We start from the raw sequence: 26,587 nt of genomic DNA, 5'->3' as shown, positions 1-26,587 counted from the left end.
TTGGTTTTACGGCGTTCACTGTGCAGCCAAAATGATGTGTCCCCTATATTCTGTGTTTCGGTACGGTTCCAGGGATACCAAATTTATATGGTTTTATTTACATTTTGACCCGTAAAAAAAATTCCAAAACGGTGTTAAAAAATTTTTTTTCTAAAAGTCGCCATATTCCGACGGCCGTAACTTTTTTATACATAGGTGTACGGGGATGTATAGGGCGTCTTTTTTTGCGGGGCCGGGTGTACTTTTTAATTCTACCATTTTCGGGAAATGTTATTGCTTTGATCACTTTTTATTCAAATTTTTATCAGAATCAAAACAGTGAAAAAACGGCGGTTTGACACTTTTGACTATTTTTCCTGCTACGGCGTTTACCGAACAGGAAAAATATTTTTATAGATTTGTAGAGCGGGCGATTTCGGACGCGGGGATACCTAACATGTATATGTTTCACAGTTTTTAACTACTTTTATATTTGTTCTAGGGAAAGGGGGGTGATTTGAACTTTTAATACTTTTTATATTTTTTTATATTTTTTTTTACTTTTTTTTTTTATTTTTTTTTTTGCATTTATTAGACCCCCTAGGGGTGTTGAACCCCAGGGGGTCTGATCACTAATGCAATGCATTACAATGCTAATGCATTGCAATGCATTGCAAAAAATCATCATCTCTTTTGCAAGCTGCATAGACCAGCCTGCAAAAGAGAGAATTTGCAGACCGGCTGGGAGCCTTTAACAAGGCTCCCAGCTGTCATGGCAACATGACGTCGGCCCTGGAGCATGCTCCAGGAGCCGGCGATCCCTGCCAAAATGGCGGCGCCCATGCGCCGCCGGGAAAATGGCGCCTCCGGCGCCTTTGACAGCAGCGCCGGAGGGGTTAATGCCTCCGATCGGTCCGGGGACCGATCGGAGGCATTAGAGTCGGTTGTCTACTGCTTAAAGCAGTAGACACCCGGCGGCTATGGCGGCCGCCCGGCTCCCGGGCGGTCGCCATAGTTACAGACCCGACACGCGCCGTACTATTACGGCGCATGTCGGGAAGGGGTTAAAGGGGCTCTATCATTGGCAAAAGTCATTTTTAACTAATCACATCCTTGCATAGCCTTTAGAAAGTCTATTCCACACCTACCTTTTGTATGTAAATCACCTCAGTAGTGTTTGAATAAGTCCGTTTTAGTCATATGCTAATTAGCTTCTCCATGCACAGGAAGTTGTCAGCCAGTTCTCCTCTCCCTGCTGTGTGCTGTGTATGAGAGCAGGGAGGAGGAGTCAGCAGCAGCAGAAGCCTGTGCTGTATATACAGAAGACAGTGAACAAAGAGACTTCCGGGTACACAGAGAAGCTAATTAGCATATGAATAAAAACGGTCTCATTCAAAAACTACTGAGGCGATTTACATACAAAAGATGGGTGTGGAATAGCCTTTTTAAAGGCTATGCAAAGATATGATTAGTTAAAAATGACTTTTTCCAATGATAGAGCACCTTTAAATGGATTCTACCATTAAAATCACATTTTTTCTCGTTCACACGTAGGAATAGCCTTACGAAAGGCTAGTCTTCTCCTACCTTTAGATATCTTCTCTGCCCCTCCGTTAGTTAGAAATCCCGGTTTTCGTCTGTATGCAAATGAGTTCTCTCGCAGCACTGATTACCTGCAAAGTGAATGGGATTCTGGTTAATCCCATTCACACATTGCAGACAAAAATCTGCAGAAAAAAAGCTGTGTTTTCAGAAAAAAACACATTTTTGAAAATCGCAGCATGTCAATTACACCTATGGAAATGCTGTTTTTTTTACATATAGGTATTAAAAGGGCGGAAAGTCTACAAAAATGTAATGAAAAACGCTGTGGGAAAAATGTGACGCATGTGTTTTTTTATGCGTTTCGCTCCATGGCGCCTCAGCCTTATACTCACATTTATGCTAGAAGCTCCAAATGCAATACTATATTTCCAACTGAAATGACAGACACCACAAAAAGTCCCATCAAAAATCATTAAGGTCCATTGGGCACTGTTGGTATTGGACCTGGCTTAGCATCTTGGATTACATCATAAATGATAGTTGCAATATTTGTAAACAGAGAATAACATGGATTTATCCCTTTCCACTACTTAGGATGTATTGCATGTTATTCAATGAATTGTTATGTAACTGATACACTTTCCTTACATTTTAGGTTGTATACACAGGAACGACTTTTGTGGGTTTTGTTGGACTTTGGACTGGACAAAGACCATACAAATTTACTATATCTGCAAATGCCAGAGGTACATTTTATGTCTGCTTGTTTGTAAACATACTTAAAGGGGTTTTCCAGGCAAAAATATTTTTTTAAAAAATGGTTTGTTAGGGAGCCTTCACACAATGTTACACTGCGCTCATTCTGAATGTAAAAACACGTTCAGAATGAGCGCGTAAAAAGCAGCTCCCATTGACTTGAATGGGAGCCGGCATACGTGCGCTCCCCATTGAAATCAATGGAAGGCTTTTTTCCCCTATTGCTTTCAATGTGATACGCGCGTAATACATTGAAAGCAATAGGGAAAAAAAAGCCTCTCATTGATTTCAATGGGGAGCGCACATATGCCGGCTCCCATTCAAGTCAATGGGAGCTGCTTTTTACGCGCTCATTCTGAACGTGTTTTTACGTTCAGAATGAGCGCAGCGCCACATCGTGTAAAGTGATATCACATGGACTAGTGACATCTCAGGCTATGTTATAACTAGGACTTCAAACCTGGCAGAGGAAGGAAGGAAGCCATTTGAAGCGACTATCTCCCCTTTTGATAAATACTTCATCTCTACATATTAAAGGAATTCTACCATTAAAATCAGATTTTTTGTCTGAACACGTATGAATAGCCTTAAGAAAGGCTGTTCGTCTCCTACCTATATATGTGTTCTCCGCGCTGCTGTTCGGTATATAATCTGGTTTTCTCCGGTATGCAAATGAGTTCTCTCACAGCACTGGGGGCGGGCCCCAGCGCTTAAACAGCACTGGGGGGCATCCCCCAATGCTGCGAGAGAACTCTCCAGCACCGCCTCCATCTTCTTCAGGAAGGGTCTTCTTTGCATCTTCTTCCAGGGATTGACTTCAAACTTCTAGGCCTAGGGCAAAGCTGACTGCACATGCCCACCTGCCACAAGAAAATGGCCGCTTACACAGTATTGTAAGGGGCCATTTTCTTGTGGCTGACAGACATGCGCATTCGGCTGCCCAAGGCCTAGATGTTTGAAGCCACTACCGGAAGAAGACGTGAAAAAGACCCGTTCCTGAAGAAGATGGAGGTGGTGCTGGAGAAGGAGGGGAAAACCAGGATTTCTACGGAACGGCGGTGCGGAGAAGACATCTAAAGGTACAGACAAATAGCCTTTCCTAAGGCTATTCCTACATGTGAGGAACAAAAAATTTGATTTTAATGGTAGAATCCCTTTAACAATGCAAATGTGTACCGCTGTAACATTTTCCGTTGCAACCCACTAACCGAGATGTTGCTATAGAGAATGCTACAGCCTGTTCAAGTTTTTGTTGCTTTTTTGAGCCAAAGTCATGAAAGTATTTAAAAGAAGAGAAATGCCTAAGGGCTTGTTCACATCTGCGTTGTGAACTCCGTACTTGAGGTTTCCGTTTCCTGCCTAAAACAGAGGCAGGAGACGGAAACCTGCAGGAGTCTCTCTCACCCATTCATTTAAATGGGTGAGAGAGATGTCCGGCCGTGAGCGGCGGTGAGCGTTTTATGCTCTCCGCCGCGAAACCGGGTTTTATAATCCGGACACAGAGTCGGACATGCAGTACTCTGTGTCCGGATAAAAAAATCCGGTTTCGCGGCGGAGAGCATAAAACGCTCACCGCCGCTCACGGCCGGACACGGTCTGAACTTTCCGACTTCTGGCATGCAGAAGACGGAAAGCTCAGAACGGACAGATGAACGCAGGTGTGAACCTAGCGTAAGAACTTCCTTTCCAATTTGAAATGTATAAATATATAGAAATTGATAGTGCTATGTATTTTTTTATTTAGTTGTATACACACACAGACTGACGCTAGGTTTAGAGTTCAGGTTTCCAGTCTTCAAGTCCACTTGGAGACCTGAAAAACAGAAACCCTATCCACTTTAAAAGCATTTAACCACGGAAACCCATGACCCCATAGACTACAAAAGTGTACGCCGGGATTCCGTCGGGGTTTCCACTCAAAATTGTTGGAGAGAAAAGTCCTGCTTGCAAGACTTTTCTCTCCACATATTTTAGCGGAATGGGGGATGGAGCCCCTGATCTGTCACCCAATGCTAGTGTGATTGCAGCCTGAGACTGTCAGCAGAGCTAAACCACACAGTGCCATTTGCTGATAAGAAGTATAGTTTTAGGCTGAAGATATGCCCATATTGAGGATACACACCTTTTTTTTGTTGCAGATTAGGTTGTGGTTTTTTGAACCAAAGCCAAAAGTAGCTACAAAAGGAATGGGAAATATATAAGAAGTTCTTATATTTTTCCCTTCTACTCAATCCACTCCTGGCATTGGCTCGAAAAACAGCAGCCTTAAATTATTTTATTTTTTTTGGTGTGGTACTTTCCACCTAAATTTGAGAATATATAAACTTAGAACTCTAATTCTGTTACCTAAGACATGCATTCCACCCATATGATACTTAAAGTTAAAATCTTTTGATTTTCTACAAGCATGTGTGTCATTAAAAGGTTTGGCAATAGAGATGAGCGAACACTGTTCGGATAAGCCGATCCGAACAGCACGCGCCCATAGAAATTAATGGAAGCACCTGGCATGCAGACTTTGCTGGCAGCCGGCCGCTTATCCCCCTGGGTGCCGGCCGCTTCCATTCATTTCTATCGGCTTCTAACGGCTGTTCCGAACAGTGTTCGCTCATCTCTATTTGGCAACAGGTGAAGAATTCGTTTGGTTTAAAAAGAAACCAGGAAATACCAGTTTTTTAATATGAATATAAAATGTTTTGTAATATACTTTATTAATGTATTTTGACTGGAGAGTGGGGGTGATCACTTCATACACTTATGTCTCAGACATTATAATACGTAGAACCATGATTCTGGTATCATATAAAAGATAAGATGTTTGGTGTTTTATACGGAGCTAGTTGAAAACAGGACTGGCATATTTATATTCAGCTTCAGCTATGTTTTTAACTTTTATTATCTTCAGAAATAATAAAGGGAGAATTGCCACATTGGTGGCACAGGAAAGATGATAATTTCATCACTACCACAGTTCTGCATTTTTTTCTTCCTGAGATGTAAGTGTTTGATGCAAACCCCCAGCCTCAGCTTCTCTGTAGTATATGTGAACACTCCCATACTCATATGCAGAAACAGAATTCATTTGGCCAATAACAAGGAAAGGTTTCAGTGCAGGTTTTCATAGAAAAGAGCGAAAATCTGTCACTAAAGAATATTACAAATGGTTTTGGTAACACAAATGCAGCACTGTTTGAAAGTTTTGTACACTTTAATGGTATTAGAGATGAGAAGCTGGATGGCATGTAATAGGCTAGAACAACACCTTAGGCCTGCTTCACATCTGTGCTCAGTAATTTGATCGGGGACCTCTGAACGGAGTACCAAACGCATTGGCAAGTGGTGAGCAGTGAAAGCATATGGACCCCATAGACTAAAATTGGGTCCGTGTGCTTTCCGCGCGCTGTCATGAGTCATGTAGACATGAAAGTAGATCGTGAACTACTTTTCCGTCCACATGTTCTGCACAGACACCGCACGGAAACCACACGGACCCCATTATAGTCTATGGGGTCCGTGTGCTTTCATAAGCTCTCTGCTTGCTAATGCATTTGGTATTCCGTTCAGGGGGGGTCCCTATGTGGACTCCATGAACGAATTACCAAACGCAGATGTGAACTAGGCCTTAATCTTTGATATGTTTTTCAAACCATTCCTGCACAACTTTTGCAGCAAGGCAGGGCAAAATTTCCTGCTGAAAAAGGAATACTGCTCACATGAAGGGGTGTATTTGGTATGTGTAATGTCTGTGGTAGAGCAATTTCCACATAAATGATAGGCTACAAGGTTTCCCAGCAGAGCATTGAACATATCTACAGTAGTAAGTTCTCATTTATATAAGTAAAATAAAATATCCACTATTCAATCATAAGTTACAAACATCCGGTTTATCAAAATAAATTATAGTAATTCTCACGTTATGTAAGACAATTTAACACCCATTTTAAAAAAAAGTGAGGATACAATACAGCTAACACATTATATATCTCATAATGTTATTGTAATAAAATACCATGCTCCAGTATTAAATGTGATATACAACCAGAGATATAAACCCATTTGAAGTGATCAACCCCCCCATTGACAAATACTACAGTTTTACATACTTGCAATACAAATGTGTAGGAATTTTGCCTGACAACAGTACAGTTAAGGGTTGGTAGGGAAAATTTTAGAGCCTGTTTTCTACTACAAGGAAGCTATATATGTTAAGCATATTTAAAAAAATGTTCACCAAACACCTCCCATCCCGACACAATAGCAAAAAATAAAACAAATCCGCATGACTTAAATATTCTTCTCCCACTGTGCATCTTGGTACTAGATAAGTGAGGCATGCACACATGGCCATTGACATATAAACAGCATGTACAAAGTCTTGTTTGTATGAAAAATTGTGGAAATAGTGGAAATACAGGTGATGATTCTCACATCAACTAGTTACCCTTAAAGGGATTCAATCGTTAAAATGCAATTTTTTTCTCCCTAACATGTAGGAATAGCCTTAAGAAAGGCTATTCTTCTCCTACCTTTAGATGTCTTCTCCGCGCTGCCTTTCAGTAGAAATCACAGTTTTGTTTTGTATGCAGATGAGTTCTCTTGCAGCACTGGGTGTGGTCCCCAGCGCTCAAACAGCATTGGGGCCATTGGGCCTCGGGCAAAGCCGACTGCGCATGCCCATGGCAATTTTCCTGTGGCCGCTTACACAATAAACTGGTGTAAGCGGCCATTTTCTTGTGGCTGCTTACACAGTAAGCTGGGTTAAGCGGCTAGAAGAAAATGGCCGCAAGCATGCACAGTCGGCTCTGCCCGAGGCCCGACAGCAGAGCCAACTGCGCATGCCTAGAAGTTTGAAGCCAGCGCTGGAAGAAGACGCAGGAAGAGGCCGTTCCAGGCGAAGATAGAGGTGGCGCTGGAGATTTTTCTTGCAGAAATGGGGATATACTCAGTGCTGTGAGAGAACTCATTAGTATACAGAAGATAACCGTGATTTCTACTGAACGGCGGTGCGGAGAAGACATCTAAAGGTGGGGGAAGAATAGCCTTTCGGCTACTCCTGCATGTTAGGGACAAAAAATTGCTTTTTAATGATTGAATCCCTTTAAGGATAATTATTTAGTGCAGCTTAAAGGCTAGTTCACGCAGAGTTTTTTGGCAGCAGATTTTGACACGGAATCTGCCTCAAAATCCGCTGCAAAAAACGGCTCCCATTGACTTCAATAGGAGCCGCTTTCTTCTTTTTTCCCACTAGCTGGTAGCGGGGAAAAAAAAAGCGACCTGCCCTATCTTGCCGCGGATTCCACGGCAGTGCCGATGCACTGCATCAGCATTCTGTCACGGCTAGCCACGCGGTACGTTGACACGCGGAATCCATTTTACGCCATGTAACCACACCCTTAAAAAGGTTAACACACTCTGTTGTCAAAGCATATTTGTTTATTTTCCAACAAGATTCCTTTATTAAGGACTAAATATATTATATTATTATTATCATTTTAATACCCATATTAGTCCATGATGTTCAATGACTATAAACCCATAACTAAAGAAATAATATAAAAATGCCATATTAAAGGATTATTCCTACCTAACAGTTCATTGAATTATTATTTATATGCACAGAGAACAATATTTCATTGAAGAAGAATTTTGTGTCTTTATTATTTGGTGGAAGTCCTGTAAGCTGGGTAATACGAAAAGTAAGTTTGTTTTCATAGGTAAATTTACAATATTTACAGTCCTATTTTTGCTGGAATGAAGATTTGAATAGAATGTGCAAACCAATGTAAGATGATACGGTCATGAGAAATGAACACTAAAAAAGAGCATTTGTAAAATTGCTCATAAATGGTTAAAATAGTGAGTGCTAAAAGCAGTCCAACTTTATGGTTTCCAGAATCAGAGTTTTGGAGTGCTGCATATTGTGCCCTGTATCCAGCAAGAAAGACACTTGAGACGAACATAGTGACTTTACAAAATCACATCATGTAAATTACACCTACGGAAATGCCAAAGGTTTCCCTATAGGTATAATGGAACCCGAAAGTTTGCAAAGGAAACCTCTGTGGACTATTTGTGAAAAGCAGTGCAGGAAAAACCGTGATATATTGCCACCATGGTTTTTCCCACAGCTCTTTTTTTGCTGTGGCCCACTATGTGGGGCATTAGCGTTACACAGCTATTGGAAAGAAATGTGAAAGGGAACCTCTCTCCTTGAAAATTATGTAGTCTATAGGCTGTTTGTTATATAGCAGAAGGAGCTGAAATTGATATTTCGTTTTACATAGTTGCATGTATATTTTACATAGTTAGTATCACTGTAAAAAGTAATAGAGTGTTGGCACCCCTGAAATTTTTCCAGAAAATTAATTATTTCTCCCGGAAAATTATTGCATTTATACATGTTGTGCTGGAAGACCCATGACCTTGGACACAAACCCAGCTTTTTGATACTGGGTCTACATTGAGACCCAAAATCCTTCCATAATCTTCAGATTTCATGATGCCTTGCATACAGTCAAGGTACCCAGTGCCAGAGGCAGCAAAACAACCCCAAAACATCTATCTACTTTAACTGTTGGCATTGAGATCTTTAATTTGTAGGCCTCAATTCGTTTTTGGTAAACAGTAGAATGATGTGCTTTACCAAAAAGCTGGTCTCATTTGTCCACAAAATGTTTTTCCAGAAGTATATTGTTTTACTCATGTACATTTTGGCAAACTGGACTCTAGCTTTTTTATGTCTCTGTGTCAGCAGTGGGGACCTCTTGGGTTTCCTGTCATAGCATTTCATTCCATTCAAATCGATAGTTGGCGCTGCTCCCTGAACGTGCAGGACAATTTGAATTTCTTTGGAACTTGATCGGGGCTTCTTATTCACCATCTGGACTATTCTGCATTGCAACCTTTCATCAATTTCTCCTTTTCTATCCACGTCCAGGGAGGTTTGTTATAGTGTCATGGGTTGTAAACTTCTTGATGTTGAACACCGTGAACAAAGGAACATCAAGACTCTCTGGAGATGGACTTGTAATTTTGAGATTATTGATATTTTTCCACAATTTTGGTTCTCAAGTCCTCAGACAGTTCTCTTCTTTCTGTTCTCCATGCTTAGGGTGCCTTCACACGGAGTAACGCTCCACGCATTTTGCTACATTTTACACGTGTAAAAATACATGTGTAAAATGTAGTAAGCCATTGAGTTCAATGCTTTTATTTGTATAACGGCGTATTTTTGCGTGCGCAAAAAGACGCGCGTTAACAAAAAACCCATTGAACTCAATGGCTAACTATTTTTACACGTGTAAAATGGACAAAAAGCAAGGAGCAGCACACACAGACATACGATGCAAAGATTGAGTCAATTTTTCTCCTTTTTATCTGGTTTTAGGTGTGATTTTTATATTTCCCACACCTGTTATTTGCCACAGGTGAGTTTGAACGAACATCACATGCTTGAAACAAAGTTATTTACCCACAATTTTGAAAAGGTGTCATTTTTGGGGGTTTGTGTGAAATTATGTCCAATTTGCCTTTTTCTCTTCAGTTTTTTTTTCTTTCATTTTCTGGAAATATTTCAGGGGTGCCAACACTTATAGCCATGACTGTATGTCCATCAAGTTCAACCAATAGATGGGAAATGACATGACTGAAGGACAGTGCTGAGAGAAACAAGCAGTCTATACATTTACATAAGCATCAATATTATTTTGCTGTAAGAAAGCAGTTTTTGAAGCTGTCATTGCTGTAACCTGCAACAGGGTAAGCTACTTTACAGCACACCTTACTTTACACATTAAATATCTATGCGGGACACCACCTTGTCTCTGTCCAGACTTCTCCTCACCTCTTCATATAAACAAATCAGGTTAATTTGACAACTTCTATCCTTAGTAAAACAATGCTATCTGACACTAATATTATTTACTGTTATAATGGAAGATTATATAGATAATCTGTTTTCCCTTAGCCCAAACAGCAGCACAAGATGGGGTATTCCTGCCCCTGTGTACTGTTAGGACAGGTGGAACTTTTAATAAACTAACAAGTTCCCTCCCATAAAAGGCCCAGGAGACCTCCCCCTCCCTGTGTTAGTCTCCAAGTACCATATAGCATAAGACCACATATAATCTTAACAAGCCAAGGTTGTTGCTGTTTGGGCTAAGGGAAAACAGATTATCTATATAATCTTCCATTCCCCCTACGCCCAAACAGCAGCACAAGATGGGGACTTAACAAGTAATACCCCTTCTAGGGAGGGCGATCCTGACAGGCCGAGGTCAGGATTGAGTAACCAAAGGACTTCGCCTTGGAGGTATGCCAGTCCAATCTATAGTGCCTGGTGAAAGTCAAGTGGGAAGACCAAGATGCAGCCGCACAAATCTGGTCTACTGAGAGGGACTGCCTCTCTGCCCAAGACGCCGCTACCGCCCTGGTAGCATGGGCTCGCAAAATTTCTGGGACCGGCAGCCCCTGTGTCTGAAGGGCCACTGAGATGGCCTCTTTGATCCACCTTGACAGAGTAGTCTTGGACGCCTTATTACCCCTGTTGTGACCAAAAAAATTGACAAGTAGGTTTTCTGACCTGCGGAATGGACCTGTCCGGTCCAGATATATTCGCAGAGTTCGCACCAGATCCAAACTATGCATTTTCTGTTCCCACTCCGAGGAAGGAGAGGGGAAGAAGGTAGGTAAGGTTATAACCTGGTTTATGTTTTCCACTGAGGGAACTTTAGGCAGAAAACCTTGAATAAACCTAAGCTGGACTCGGTCCGGAAAAAAGGTCGTGTATGGCTCTGATGCCGCCAAAGCCTGGAGTTCTCCTACTCGCTTGGCAGATGTGATTGCCAGAAGAAAGGTTACTTTCCATGAGAGGTATTTGAGCTCCACCTCTGTTAAGGGTTCAAATGGAGGGCCGCATAGTCCTTGTAGGACCGCACCTAGGTCCCATTGGGGGGCCGGGGGCCGTACCGGGGGTCGGAGCCTAGAGGCCCCTTTCTGGAATTGCCTTATGAGAGGATTCTGAGACAATCTAGTCCCCAATAGAGCGGATAGCGCCGAAACATGCACTCTCAAGGTGGCCGGGGACAATCCCTTGTCCAATCCCTCTTGTAAAAACTCCAGGACTGATTCAATGGACGATGTATCACACTGTCTTCTGGCCCCCCAGTCCTTAAATACTCGAGCAATCCTCTGGTAACTGCGATTGGTCGAATCCGCTCTAGAGTGGGCCAATGTTCTTAAGACGGCCTGGGACAATCCTCTGTCTCCACGTACGGTGCGGTCAACCTCCAGGCAGTGAGGTTGAACCTGTCCAGATCCTGGCAGAGCTGACTGTTTAGAGTTACCAGGTTTTGGACACACGGAAGCCTCCAGTAGGTCCCTCGACTCATTACCATGAGGTGGGTAAACCATGCCCTTTTCGGCCAGAACGGCATAATGACAATGGCCGAAGTCTGGTCCTGCCTGAGTTTCGCCAACACCCTGGGAATCATTGGAATCGGAGGGAAAACGTATGCTAGTTTGAAGCTCCAGGGTATTGACAGGGCATCGATCGCCAAGGGATTGCCGTCCCGATACAGGGAGCAGAATTGTCCCACCTTGGCGTTGTGTTGGGTGGCCATCAGATCCACCTCGGGGAGACCCCACATCCTGGTGAGTTGTTTGAACACTTCCGGGGACAGAGACCATTCGGCTGTTGTTATTAGTCCCCTGCTTAACTGGTCTGCCAGGACGTTGAGGTGGCCCTTGATATGCACCGCTGACAGCCGGGACAAGTTCTCCTCTGCCCAGGAGAATATCAGGTTGGTCACCCTCATCAGGGAGGGAGACCTGGTGCCTCCCTGTTTGTTGATATATTGGACGGCCGTTGAATTGTCTGTCCTTATTCTGACAGCCTTTCCCTGAAGATGGGGAGTCAGAGTCCGTAGTGCCAGATAAATTGCCATAAGCTCTCGCCAGTTGGAGGAGCGAGTTCTCTCTTGATGGTTCCAGGCTCCTCGTATTAGGGTCTCCCCCAGATGCGCTCCCCAGCCTGTAAGGGAGGCATCTGTGGTCAACAGGGTCCAGGAAGTCTGGACCGTGGACCTCCCGTCCTTGAGTTGAGACCACCATTCCAGTGATCGACGGGTACTGATGGAAAGCTGGATAGGCTTCTGAAGTCCCGAAGGACTGTGGTTCCATACTCTCAGGATCTCGAGTTGTAAGGGGCGCATATGCCATAGTGCCCAAGGAACTGCCTCGATGGTTGCGGACATGAGACCCAGGACCTTCATCGCTGTCCTGATTGTAACCTTCCTGGTTCGGGATAGGTAGTGAACCGCTCGACCAATCTTCTCCTTCCGAGGAGAGGGCAGGGAGATCATCATACTGAGAGAATCCAACATGAACCCCAGGAACTGAATCCGGGTTGATGGAACCACTACCGACTTCTGCCAGTTTACCAGCCAGCCCAGCTCGCTCACAAAGGCCACTGTGATATCCAACTGTGTGGCCAAGACCTCCCTTGACTGAGCTTTTATCAGCCAGTCATCTAAATAAGGGACAATAAATATCCCCTGGAGGCACAGGGCGGCTATGACCGGAGCCACTACCTTTGTGAAGGTGTGGGGGGCCGAGGATATACCGAACGGGAGAGCTGTAAACTGGAAGTGATGTAATCTTCCGTCTAAATACGTGGCAATCCTTAAGTACTTCCTGTGGGGAGGATAAATGGGGATATGGAGGTATGCGTCCCTCAGATCCAAGGTGACGAATAGTTCTCCTGGCTGCAGAAAGGGGAGAACCGATCTTATGGTCTCCATACGGAACCGGACCTTGCGGATGAATTGATTTACATACCTCAGGTCGATAATCATGCGCCACCCTCCGGTGGACTTTGGTACTAGAAACACGGGTGAATAAACGCCTTGACCCTGTTGGTCTGGAGGGACGGGTTCCAACGCAGCCTTGTCCACATACTCCTGCACGGATCTTTGAAGATGAAGCTGTTTGGTGCCCTGAAGAGGGCGGGTCCTCCTGTATCTGTCTGGAGGGGGGGATAGGAAGCTTATTTTGTAGCCTTCCCGCAAAAGCTGGAGAACCCATGGATCCTGGATATGATGGTGCCAGGCGGCTAGATGTAAGGAAAGCCGACCCCCCACCTTGGCCCTGCAGGCGAGGGAATCGTGATAGTCAGAAGGTGGATCTTTTTCCACCACCACGGGAGGAACCTCGACCGCCTCTAGGGCCAGAGGGGCGCCCTCGAAACTGGCCTCTTGACATGCCTCTCGCGGGGGCGTAGCCACGAAAGGATCGTTGCCTGGATCCTGTTGACTGAGGTAGGTTCTTACCTTTCGAATCGGCCAACCCCTCCATTAGCCGGTCAAGTTCACTCCCGAATAGCCTGCCTGGCTCAAAGGGCAGGGCGCATAAATTGAATTTTGAGGCGTTATCTGCCTTCCAGGGCTTGAGCCAGAGGGGGCGCCTCGCGGCGGTAGACAATGCCATGGTTCTCGCTGCCAGCTTGGTCTGATAGAAAGCGGTCTCAGAGAGGTAGTCGGACATGAGGCTAATGGTTGTCATAGCCTTTAACAGATCGTCCCGATGGACACCGGAGTCGATGTCCCTCTCCAGATTTGAGACCTCCGATCGCAGTTTAGCGACTACCTCACTAGCCGCGATGCCCACCGAAGCTTGAGCTGAGGAAGAGGCGTAAATACGCCTCAGGGACCCCTCCACCCTGCGATCCATCACATCCTGGAGGTTAGAGCCATCCTCCGCTGGCACCACCGTGCGTTTAGATAATTTGGAGACCGCTATGTCGACCTTAGGCGGGGGGCCCCAGGAGCTGAACTGGGCCTCGGCCAAGGGAAAGAGCGCCCTAAAGCGCCTAGAAGCATTGAATGGATGCTCAGGGAACCTCCATTCAGCTTCAAACCTCTTGACCATATCAGGGTTGGCCTTAAAGGTTTTGAGGGAGGTGGACGGAGTCTCCTCCGTGGCCTCCTCTGCGTCCTTGGCCCGTAAGACCCTAAGCAACTTAGGCATCCTATCCACCGGGAAGACCGGCTTAGTTGGGTCCAGGTTGTCCTCTTCTGAGGAAACCTCGTCCAAAATGTGCAGCGCCTCCATAGGTGGAAGCGAAGGGGGTGATGACTCCATGCGCGGTCTTTTAGACAGCTGAGAGATTGAGACCTTGATTTCTCTCATTGATTCCTCAACGAATTCTCTCACCCAACCAACCACGTCACGGACAGAAGTGTCTTCTGAAGGCGGACCTCGGCATCCGCGACAACACTGGTAGGCGTAGCCGTCCGGTAAAGGCACCTCACATTTAGCACAAGCAAGGTGACGCCGTTTGCTAGAAGCTTTCCTCCTAGGATTTTCCACAATAGAGGAGGAAGATGACATCTAAAGAGAAATATATTGCTCATTATTCCTCTTACCTTAAAGCTTCTACCCTCAGGCCCCACCAGGGGGCATACATCACCTTGGATATAGTTCAGAAAATCTCCAAAGTAGGGGAAATTCCGCCTTCTGGTTCTGGGTGCCCAGGAACAGTAGGAACCTGCAAGCTAGAGCTGACAGGCAACCTACACTGGGCAACCCAGAGCTAAATAAGGGAGAAGGGGGGGGGAACGGAGTTAAGTTAACTCCGCCCTCTCTACCTTCTTGCCCCCTAGAATGGCTGGGGATTACAAAACCTTCCCCCAGCTTAACCTAATTGCAAACTAAGGCAGGGGGGGGAACCTGTCCCCCTGAAACGGCCTTCTAAGAAGGCACAGAGCGCAGCGACGAAGCGCCCTGGACTGCGCATGCGCGAGAAGGCAAAGCCGCGCATGCGTGAAGCAAACTCCCCCGCGCATGCGCGGAGAAGCGGAAGTCCGCGGCGCACCAGACAGTGCCCGCGGCAGAAACATGTAGAGCGCCGCGAGGTTCCTCCTCCCCCGGCCGCCAGAGCCTGCACATCCAGGCGGCGGGGGAAGCGCGGCGGGACAGGACAGCAGTCCGAAGGATGCGCCGCAAGACTCACTCCCCCCCCCCCCCCGGCCGCCGGAGCACCATTACCCAGGCGGGGGGGGAGCAGAAGCAAGCGGAGCCGCAAGGAATCCCCCTGCCCCAGGTAAAACCCAGAGGGGGAGGGGGAAACATAAAATCCAAAAGGAGAGGAAAAGTCTTTAAAAAATTGTGGGAGAGGAAAGGAGACCTCTCCCTCCACCTGTCCTGGTCCACAGGACAGAAAAAAACACAGGGAGGGGGAGGTCTCCTGGGCCTTTTATGGGAGGGAACTTGTTAGTTTATTAAAAGTTCCACCTGTCCTAACAGTACACAGGGGCAGGAATACCCCATCTTGTGCTGCTGTTTGGGCGTAGGGGGAATTTCCTGTATTTACCTTTAAGACTGACTCAAACAGCGTCCCTACTATATATGTTTAGCTTAATTACCTGGGAACAGGAGCGTAGTAGCCCTGATGCAAGAAGCCTCTTTTCATCCTGTGCCATTTAGAGTAGAGGTATATTTTATGTTATGGGGCCCCCTCAGGGTCTGGAACCCTGAGGAGACTTCGCTGAACCCTTGGCTGGGGAAAAAGAAACCATTTAATAGCTATGCCTTTTATTGATCCTCTGTTACCAGTTCCCCTTTACCATTATATAGGGATCCTGCCTGTTCTGCATTTGCTTTTCTGCATTTACTGTACAAAAGTTTTAGATAAGTGTGGAAAAAATTTTTGCAAAGTAAGAATGCTTTCAAAAAATAGAAGTGTTAATAGTTTGTTTTTGTCATTTAACAGAATGCAAAATGAGTGAACAAAAGAAAAGTCTAAATGAAATCAATTTTTGATGTGACCATCCTTTGCCTTTCATCAATTCTTCCAGGTACACTTGCACACAGTTTTTGAAGGAATTCAGCAAGGTAGTTGTTCCAAGAATCTTCTGCTCATGTTGGCTTGCTCAAACTCTTCTGTCTCTTCAATGCTATTGAAAAATAAGGCCTGGTCTTTAAGGTACCTTTAGGCTATTTCACAAGTTAAGAATAGGGTTGAGCCGATCTTGACTTTTCAGGATCGATTTTGAAATCCGATTGCCAATCATTTTTCATTCGAACCCGATCTCGATCCCAATTCCGATCCCCAGAATTTAAAACAAAAAAAACAGAATTTAAAACCAATTCCGATCCCAATGCAAGTCTATGGGATTTTTTTTTCTAAAGATCGTTTTTTAAAAGTAAAAAACAGCTACCCAAAAACACATACAAGTTCTTAGAATTCATAGAAACAGCAAGAGACTTAAATGGCCATAAAAACATTGTTTTCTAATCTAAAAATTGAAGCACATGAGCCTCTGAAAAATTGTAACTTTGAAAAAAAATAAAAAATATGTGCAGGAGGAGCTACAGAAAATCGATGATACGTTTTTTTAACAACATCGATTTCTTTATAATGCCAATGGTGTGTTATAGCCCTTCTCAATCCAGGCCTCGTTCATCTTTATAAAACTCAGGTGATCGACATTGTCAGCAGAGAGTCTTGTCCTAAGCTCCGTCACAACACCACCTGCAGTGCTGAACAGTCGTTCAGAAAAGACGCTAGCTGCTGGACAGGAATGTAACCCCAGGGCATACTGGGCAAGTTCAGGCCACATTTCCATCTTTGACACCCAGTAGTCCAGCAGGAAAGACTCTTGTGGTAAGATGTCTATGTGTTTTCATATACAAAAGAAGCATAGCACACGGGAGTCTAAATATCATCTAATCCAGAGTAACCGACTCTCATAAATCAGCCAATCATAAAAGGCATATCTCAATTCAAAAAATAGCAAATAGAAACAAATAGGATTGTTAAAAAAACCAAACAAATTGAGATACTCAACATACACGTACTTTATAAAAATTCAATATATCTTTTATTAATGAAGCATTACATGTCTAAAAATACACATAACATATAACACACAGAAAACTATTATTCAAAACAGTACAAAAAATGGGGCAACCCACTGAGGCAATAAACTGTGCTTATCAACCACCAGAACAGACATATACAGAGAAAGAGCAGCACTGGAAATATAGTGGTTTTTATATGTATATATATGTGAATGTCCCAAATCCTTTCCAAATCCTTCCAATCACATATTAAAACATATCAAAAATAAAATGGGAAACAGGAGAAGGAAGGTGGACACAATCTCCACTGAAAGCCAGAGAAAATACCCTGTCCTAGAGAATGTATGCAATGATAACAGGGAGATACACACAATACAATGCTGCTCAATCCAAGTAAATACTATATGAGAAACATTCTCCAACTAAAAGTCTGTCCAAAAAACAGTGTACAGTCCTATGAAAAAGTTTGGGCACCCCTATTAATCTTAATAATTTTTAGTTCTAAATATTTTGGTATTTGCAACAGCCATTTCAGTTTGATATATCTAATAACTGATGGACACAGTAATATTTCAGGATTGAAATGAGGTTTATTGTACTAACAGAAAATGCGCAATATGCATTAAACCAAAATTTGACCGGTGCAAAAGTATGGGCACCTCAACAGAAAAGTGACATTAATATTTAGTAGATCCTCCTTTTGCAAAGATAACAGCCTCTAGTCGCTTCCTGTAGCTTTTAATCAGTTCCTGGATCCTGGATAAAGGTATTTTGGACAAACAATTCAAGTTCAGTTAAGTTAGATGGTCGCCGAGCATGGACAGCCCGCTTCAAATCATCCCACAGATGTTCAATGATATTCAGGTCTGGGGACTGGGATGGCCATTCCAGAACATTGTAATTGTTCCTCTGCATGAATGCCTGAGGATTTGGAGCGGTGTTTTGGATCATTGTCTTGCTGAAATATCCATCCCCGGCGTAACTTCAACTTCGTCACTGATTCTTGAACATTATTCTCAAGAATCTGCTGATACTGAGTGGAATCCATGCGGCCCTCAACTTTAACAAGATTCCCGGTGCCGGCATTGGCCACACAGCCCCAAAGCATGATGGAACCTCCACCAAATTTTACAGTGGGTAGCATGTGTTTTTCTTGGAATGCTGTTTCTTTTTGGACGCCATGCATAACGCCTTTTTTTATAACCAAACAACTCAATTTTTGTTTCCAAAATGAAGCTGCCTTGTCCAAATGTGCTTTTTCATACCTCAGGCAACTCTATTTGTGGCGTACGTGCAGAAACGGCTTCTTTCTCATCACTCTCCCATACAGCTTCTCCTTGTGCAAAGTGCGCTGTATAGTTGACCGATGCACAGTGACACCATCTGCAGCAAGATGATGCTGCAGCTCTTTGGAGGTGGTCTGTGGATTGTCCTTGACTGTTCTCACCATTCTTCTTCTCTGCCTTTCTGATATTTTTCTTGGCCTGCCACTTCTGGGCTTAACAAGAACTGTCCCTGTGGTCTTCCATTTCCTTACTATGTTCCTCACAGTGGAAACTGACAGGTTAAATCTCTGAGACAACTTTTTGTATCCTTCCCCTGAACAACTATGTTGAACAATCTTTGTTTTCAGATCATTTGAGAGTTGTTTTGAGTAGCCCATGATGCCACTCTTCAGAGGAGATTCAAATAGGAGATCAACTTGCAATTGGCCACCTTAAATACCTTTTCTTATGATTGGATACACCTGGCTATGAAGTTCAAAGCTCACTGAGGTTACAAAACCAATTTTGTGCTTCAGTAAGTCAGTAAAAAGTAGTTAGGGGAATTCAAATCAATAAAATGATAAGGGTGTCCATACTTTTGCACCGGTCAAATTTTGGTTTAATGCATATTGCACATTTTCTGTTAGTACAATAAACCTCATTTCAATCCTGAAATATTACTGTGTCCATCAGTTATTAGATATATCAAACTGAAATGGCTGCTGCAAACACCAAAATATTTAGAACAAAAAATGATTACGATTAATAGGGGTGCCCAAACTTTTTATAGGACTGTATCTAGGAGAGGAAATGACATCTCTAACCCATAGTAGGTGATGCACAGGAGCCTGCAGTATGGGTCTGACCCACCCGACGTACGTTTCGGCACGTATCACCGGCCTTCTTCCGGGGGTCCAACAGGAAAGACTCTTGTGGTAAGATGTCTATGTACGTTTTCATACAGTCTTGCACCTGCAACAAAAAATGCTGTCTCCGGTCTGATACCTCTACATTTAATGTTGGTGTAGTAGGCCTCAACAAAGACAGCCAAGCACTAGCCATTATGCCCACACTTCCCTTGCAACGGGTTGTGCTTCTGTCTCTGGGACCACCACGGCGTTGTGAAAGGTGTGCAGAAGTTGGAGATGATCTTGACTCACTGCTTTCTGTAGGAAATGTGTCCATTAAGTCGTCCAACAGTGTTTGATGGTACATATCGATATCCCTATAAGCCTGTGGTGTGATGGAAATGAAGCCCGGAACTTTATCCCTGAAGCGAGGATCAAGTAGGGTTGCCACCCAGTATTCAGGATCTGCCAGGATGTTTTTTACACGTTTATCTTCCAGAAGACAATTAAGCATGAAATGACACATGTGTGCCAATGTACCTGGTGGCGATTCATCACTGTCCAACTCATCTAAGCGGACTATAGTCTCTTCTGCATCCCCCCATCCACACACAATGCCTGTTGACTGGGACTGCTGGAATGACTCCTCCACACTGACATCAATCTCCTGATCCAAATTGTCCTCATCCTCCTCCTCCTCTGAATAAGTACCCACACAGGATATTCGAGTCTGTGACCCAGTCTCCAACCATTGCCTGATCTGTTCAGCCCTGGAGTCAGGGTGGCCATGTTGGTCTTCCAAGTCCTGGCTGTCTTCCAAGAAAATATCCTCTTCCTCCTCTGTTGGACATACCTGATCCCTCAAAGTTATGAGACTGTCCTTCAATGTGCACAGTCATGCTGACGCTAGTGTTGTTTGTGCTGACCACTTTTGTGCAGCATTCCAGACACTGAAGAACCAAACAGACGTCATGCATCTGTGCCCACTCCACAGCCATAAGATGGAGGTTTACTGGGGCAACATTTGTACGTCAGGCTCCTCTCATCATCAAAAGATCTATTACTGCTGGCTTCTGTTCGACAAACCTCTGCAACATATGCAATGTCGAATTCCACCTGGTGGGCACATCACATATGAGCCTGTGAACGGGCAAGCGGTGTTTGCGCTGAAACTGAGCCATGAGAGATGAAGCTACCTTGGACCGCCGTATATGGTGTAGGCAAGTGGAGGGAAAGGTGGTGGAGGGAAGGTATATCCCATTGAGATGGCTCCTCGCCACTAGGTAAATAATGAATCCAGTTCCGGGTCTTGAGGGTAGTCATAGACCCAGGTTCCAAGCTCTGGCCCTGAGTTTTCTTAGAACCCATTTGGAGCCTTAACCCTGTGAAGACAGGAGGATGTGTCTGACTTTCATTACTGCTGCTGCTACTGAAAGCTGAGGACCCAAACCCTGTGTAGCTGGGGAGAACCAGAAGGGCCAGCCTGCTAAGTTTGTGAACTGCATTGCCTTGTGGCTGAAGTAAGCCTTTTCTTTTCCTTTTTTGCTGAAGAAAGCTGTTTATGTTGAACTTTGTGAATTTGCTCCTAATAAACCGAACATCCGTTGAACCTGAAGACCAAGCTTCACGTGTGTTTTACTTGCCTGACAACCAGCCCCAAGCACCCGCTTTTACAATGGGCACACAATGTTCGTACTTTGCCAATCAGGGGTGCAAGATCGGGATAGTGTTTCAAGAACGCTTGCACCACCAAATTGAATACATGCGCAAGGCAAGGTATATGTGTCAATGGGAACAAATTCAGTGCCGCCACCAAATTTCTACCATTGTTGCAGACCACGTTGCCTATTTTGAGGTCTAGCGGACCAAACCATAAGTCAGTTTCAGCAATTATTGCATCTTTCATGTTTTCAGCAGTGTGAGTCAGTTCCCCCAAACTAATTAATTTCAGTACTGCTTGCTGCCTTCGCTTGCTAGCACGCTGATACAAATTCTGGTGTGGAAGTCATTCCGTCCCCGGAACTCTCAGGAACCCCCAATGAATTTGAAAGGACCCTCCTTCGGGTTTGAAGAACAGACGACAAACTGCCGTAAATATACTGACAAGGATCAAAAATGTTGACCCAATGTGGGGTCAGAGATAGGTAATGGCCCTGCCCATGCTGGCTAGTCCACGTGTCTGTTGTGAAATGCACACATGCACTAACAGATTGCTTTAGGGCACGCTTTATCTGTTGCTTGACATGTTCCTGCAAGTCAGGGACCGCCTTTCGTGAAAAGTAATGGCGGCTGGGTACAACATATTGGGGCACAGCATGGGCCATCAGGGAGTGAAAAGCCTTTGATTCCACAAAGCGGAAAGGGACCATTTCCAAGGCCAGTAGTTTTGAAATACTGGAGGTAAGCAGCTTAGCACGCTCATGTGTAGCTGGATAGGTTTTTTTCCTTTCCATTACTTGTTGGAGGGTGGGCTGAATATTAGAGCCAGAAAGAGAGGAACATGTTGGAGCAATTGGCATGCGGAATTCAGATGTGGCTCTTTGGCCAGTGGTTCCTGTAATTCTTTTATACAAATTGCTTGACTGTTGCCCAGCACTGCTGCCTGGCACACATGAAGTTGGTGTGTACGTGGCACTGGCATTGGACAAGTAAGTTGAAGAACTAGCCAAAGCTCGTGGTGGGCCAACGTTCACAGGCACATCCCTCTCTTCACTTTCTTGTTGATTAAATATTATAAAAAGTGATGGGTGTACAGATTTCAAATGCCTAGGCATAGCATTTGTATTGAGGTGCCTAGTGTCCTTTCCTCGGCTAAGTGACTGCTTGCAAGTCTTGCATATCACCCTCGTTGGGTCATTTTCATCTTCGGTGAAATATAACCACACAGTTTGTTTGGAGCCTTTCTTTTTCAGGTTAGCACGTTTAGGCGCTTTGGGTCGCAGAGTGCCAGCAGGAGAAGCGTTTACTGGTGTTTGTGTTATAACTGGGATTTGTGCATTAATTGGAGGACGTTTTGGTGGCACTGGCAAACGAACTTGAACCTCATCATCAGAACTAGTTCCCTGATCCTCTTCACGTGGAAACCAAGTTTTGTTAACATAGTCATCATCCACTGGCTCTTCTGAACAATCTTCCACACTAACACATGGACTAGCCTGGGTGATGGTGAAGGCAGCCACATCTGGAATTTGTGTTTCATCATCGTCAGATGACAGCAGTATGTCTGTGAACATTGAATGATCAAATAATGCAGCAGATCCCTCAGCTTCTGCCAAATTTGTTGGACAGGTTAATTTAGAAGGGGGTGAACTGGATCCCCATTGAACATTTGGCATAGCAGATGACCCAAAGTTTCGTTCAGTGGAATATGAGGAGGAAGTCCTTCCAGAAGAAGATGCTTCAATATATGAAGTAATTAGTTGTCTGTGGACTGGCTTATCAGCATTCAGAATACCGGATTTGCCACACACACGCAATGCTGACGTCTGTTTTTTCCCTTTCATGGCAGGTGGTTGAGCACTGGCCAGAGCACGACTGTTGGGTCCTTTTACTTTTTTTGATTTTGGTGGCACATTTTTTTTTTTAATTGTCTATATATATATAGTTTATAAATGTGTATATATATATATATATATATATATATATATATATATATATATATATCTGTCTGAGGACAGGACTGCCTATTGGATTATAACAGCCACTGGTTGTCAGGAGTGGATGTATACCTTCTTGGCTAAGGTATGTATATATATCTCTCTGAGGACAGGACTGCCTATTGGATTATAGGCAGCCACTGGTTTTCAGGAGTGGATGTATACCAGTTGGCTAAGGTGTATATATATATATCTCTCTGAGGACAGGACTGCCTATTGGATTATAGACAGCCACTGGTTGTCAGGAATAAACAGATGCCTTTTGTGAAAGGTATATACAGTATAACAACCTCACTAGCACAGCTAAACACCTGCCTACACTGACCCTAGCTACCACTGAGATCCTCTCCCTAGCTAGTATGTGCAGCAAAATGGTGGTGTCTACATCATCACTGCCCTTATGTAGAGGGGTGTGACGATGCTGCCGACAACCAATGAGCTTTCTGCCCACAGCGAACATGGTGCCTGAGTTTCAGGCGTCATGTTAGCTGTTCCCAATATGATTGGCCAGTAGCCAAGCATTGTGGGAACTTAACCTCCGACCTCGATCCCGCCGGAAAAGATCGTGTTCGGGATTCCGATCGCGATCGTGAATTTTTCTCGATCGCCAATCGGAATCCGATCTTTTCCGGACACGATCGCTCAACCCTAGTTAAAGGGGCTCTATCAGCAAAATCATGCTGCTGGAGCCCCACATATGCGTGCATAGCCTTTAAAAAGGCTATTCAGGCACCATAAATGTTATATTAAACTACCCCCCCCCCATTTTAAAATAATAACCTAAAAAAGAATGTGCTCTACTTACCGAACGTGCACCCTGGGCGGGCATTCAGGGTGTGTGTTCATCTTCATCCCCGCCTCTTCTTCCTCCGATGTCCTCCGGTCCCGTCTTCCTCCAGCGCTCGCGAACGGACAGTGATAGCCGGGGCGCATGCGCAGTAGCCGTAGTAGAAGCCGCATGCTACTGCGCATGCGCCCAGGCCGTTTTTTCATATCAGTGTCCGCGAGCGAGCGCTGGAAGAAGACGGGACCGGAGGACATTGGAGGAAGAAGATGAAGACACACCCTGAATACCCGCCCAGCGTGCACGATCCCTAAGTAGAGCACATTCTTTTTTAGGTTATTTTTTTAAAACAGGGGGGTAGTTTAATATAACATTACCGATGCCTGAATAGCCTTTTTAAAGGCTATGCACGCATATGTGGGGCTCTAGCAGCATGATTTTGCTGATAGAGCCCCTTTAAGAGCTATCTTCAGTGTAATAAAGGACAAGAAGTAGTGTAAATGATGAGATGGCCCCCAATTAGGCCTGGCCTGGGGGGCCTGTCTGGGATTACCTGTAGAGACAGAAACACTTGAGCAAGTCTACATCCACCGAAGATCTGTGGTTAGAACAAGCACCCTGCTAAGTTTCTTCAAAACCTGTGTACAAATATATCTAGAATAATTGATGCTGTTTTACAGGCAAAGGGTGGTCACACCAAATATCGGTTGGATTTAGATTACTCTTTGGTTCATTCACTTTACATTTTGATAGTTTACAAAAATAAACAATTAACACATCTATTTTTTTAAAGAATTTGTACTTTGCAGCTTTTTTCTATATTTACAACATTTGCACAGTACTGTATATGCAGAAATAATTTGGCAAAGGGTAGTTTTGCCTAGCGGGGCACCTTCATTTCATTATGTATTTAGCCAATATGAATTATTTTAAGATTTTAAGTTCTTTTTCAATGACTACAGCTAATTATGCAAAGGGCAGGTTGACACCAGCGCCCGATCTGCGTTATGCAGGTTTCCGTTTTCTGCTGGCAGAAGACGGAAACCTGCATTTACTCTCCGGCCGTGAGTGCCTGTGAGCGTTTTCTGCTCTCCGCGGCGACAATTTTTTTTTTTTACCCGACACAAAGTCCTGCATGTCCAGCTTTGTGTCTGGTTTAAAAAAAAAAAAGGTTTTGCCGCAGAGAGCAGAAGACGATCACGGTCGCTCATGGCCGGACACTTTTCAAACCCATTCAAATGAATGGGTTTAAAAAATGACTGCAGGTTTCCGTCTCCTGCCCAGTTTCTCGAGCAGGAAACGGAAACCTGCATAACGGAGATCGAGCGCTGGTGTGAACCTGCCAAAATTGGTATTTTTAATCCCTTCCTGTTGCAGGCATTTTTTGATTTCTATTTTCGACTCCATGCCTTCCGAACCCCATAACTTTTTTTCTGTTCACAGAGCCATAAAAGGGCTTAATGTTTGCAGGACTAATTGTACATTGTAATTGTATCATTTAGTATACTGTAAGATGTACTGGTCAGCAAGTTTGTGTTTTAGCCTTCTGTTATTACTGCCTGTGTAACTCTGGCCATAGTAAACAATAGCATCCGCTAAAGTCGACAATTGAAATAGTACATAAGTTTGACTATAATAAATGCTTCTTATACTCTTTTCTCACCACACCAGACACTGGATGAAGCACCAGACTATCAATCAGCGGTTTCACAGCTATCAAGTGCAACATTAATTACTGATATGTACTTAACTGTTGCTGGAGTAAATTCAGGAGAGGGAGCAAGTATTACCAGAGACAGACATGGTGTTGCTAACATTGAGCATCTAAATGCCACATATGGGATGTAAGTAGCACATACCGATGACTACCACAGCTGTCAAATCTAAATGGCCCCCAATTTGAGGCTCTTTACCCAATTATATGAAACAACTGATTAGACAATAGCATAGACAAGTACTTTAGCCAGCTTCACATTTGTGCATTTGGTCCATGCAGTGGGGACTATATACTGCCCACATTTCCCAGATTGTACACTGAGCAGGTACCAAGACTCCAAGCATCATTGTAGACTGACTGCAGACTAAACAATAGTTCCTGCATTGCATTCCCAATATGAGCTGAATTGCAGTAACCACTAACTGCCAGTACACAGTGGAAGGAGATATCTGCCTCTACTTCTCTACACACTGTGTAGCAGCAGTGCCACAGCTATTGATTCTAGCTAATTGGTGGGGGTGCCAGGTGTCAGACTACCACCAATCTGATATTGGCCACCTATTTCAAGGACAAGTCATCAAAATTGCCTGAAAAACTACTTTAAAACCCTATTACCGTGCCCCTATGGTGTAACCCAGCTACAACCATTATGCACTAACTGCCAGGATTCAGTTAGTCAGGAAATCTGTAATGATTTCCTTATGTACCTTGTGCTATTTAGAATTGCAGCATATTTTTATGTGGCAGATGTACCTTTGTGGCCCTCTCTGGGTCCACTACAGTTACGACTATACTTCCTATAGCTAAGCTCTTACACCTGTACTCTCCCATTTGGAGCAATAGCAACAGTACAAGTGCAGCCCCATGATTATATGTGCAATTGGCTGTACCTGTATTGTTGCTCCAAATGGAAAAGCATAGGTGTAAATTGGCAATTAGACAATAACAAATGCAGCAGAGACACATTGTCTATGGGCAGCCTTACTATGGCCAATAATTATCAGAAATGAACATTTGTAGGAATGCTGTCGCTTGCATGTGATCACTGACTCACAAGGATGATAGAACACATAACAGCTGTGTTCCTCAACTGAATGTGTCCAAACCCAGCTCACCCATGATGTTTCAGCTTGTATGAAGTTATAAAGTTTTGTCCACCATGTGTTTCATCACTTTAT

At 44.1% G+C, this 26,587-nt stretch overlaps 1 protein-coding gene across 1 annotated transcript in view; it reads left to right on the top strand.

Annotated features, from left to right (window-relative positions):
* LOC142215009 (N-acylethanolamine-hydrolyzing acid amidase-like) overlaps positions 1 to 26,587 on the top strand; it is a 71,018-nt gene that overhangs the window by 22,295 nt on the left and 22,136 nt on the right. Inside the window, exons 5-7 of the mRNA XM_075283670.1 lie at positions 2,180 to 2,270; positions 7,900 to 7,976; positions 25,364 to 25,536. Of these exons, the coding sequence (XP_075139771.1) occupies positions 2,180 to 2,270; positions 7,900 to 7,976; positions 25,364 to 25,536 (341 nt within the window). The remainder of the gene's footprint in view (positions 1 to 2,179; positions 2,271 to 7,899; positions 7,977 to 25,363; positions 25,537 to 26,587) is intronic.

The sequence above is a fragment of the Leptodactylus fuscus genome, chromosome 1 (genome assembly GCF_031893055.1).
Source record: "Leptodactylus fuscus isolate aLepFus1 chromosome 1, aLepFus1.hap2, whole genome shotgun sequence".
NCBI classification, from domain to species: Eukaryota; Metazoa; Chordata; class Amphibia; order Anura; family Leptodactylidae; genus Leptodactylus; species Leptodactylus fuscus.
The sequence above is the reverse complement of the archived record's forward strand: the minus strand, read 5'-3'. Positions and strand labels throughout refer to the sequence as shown.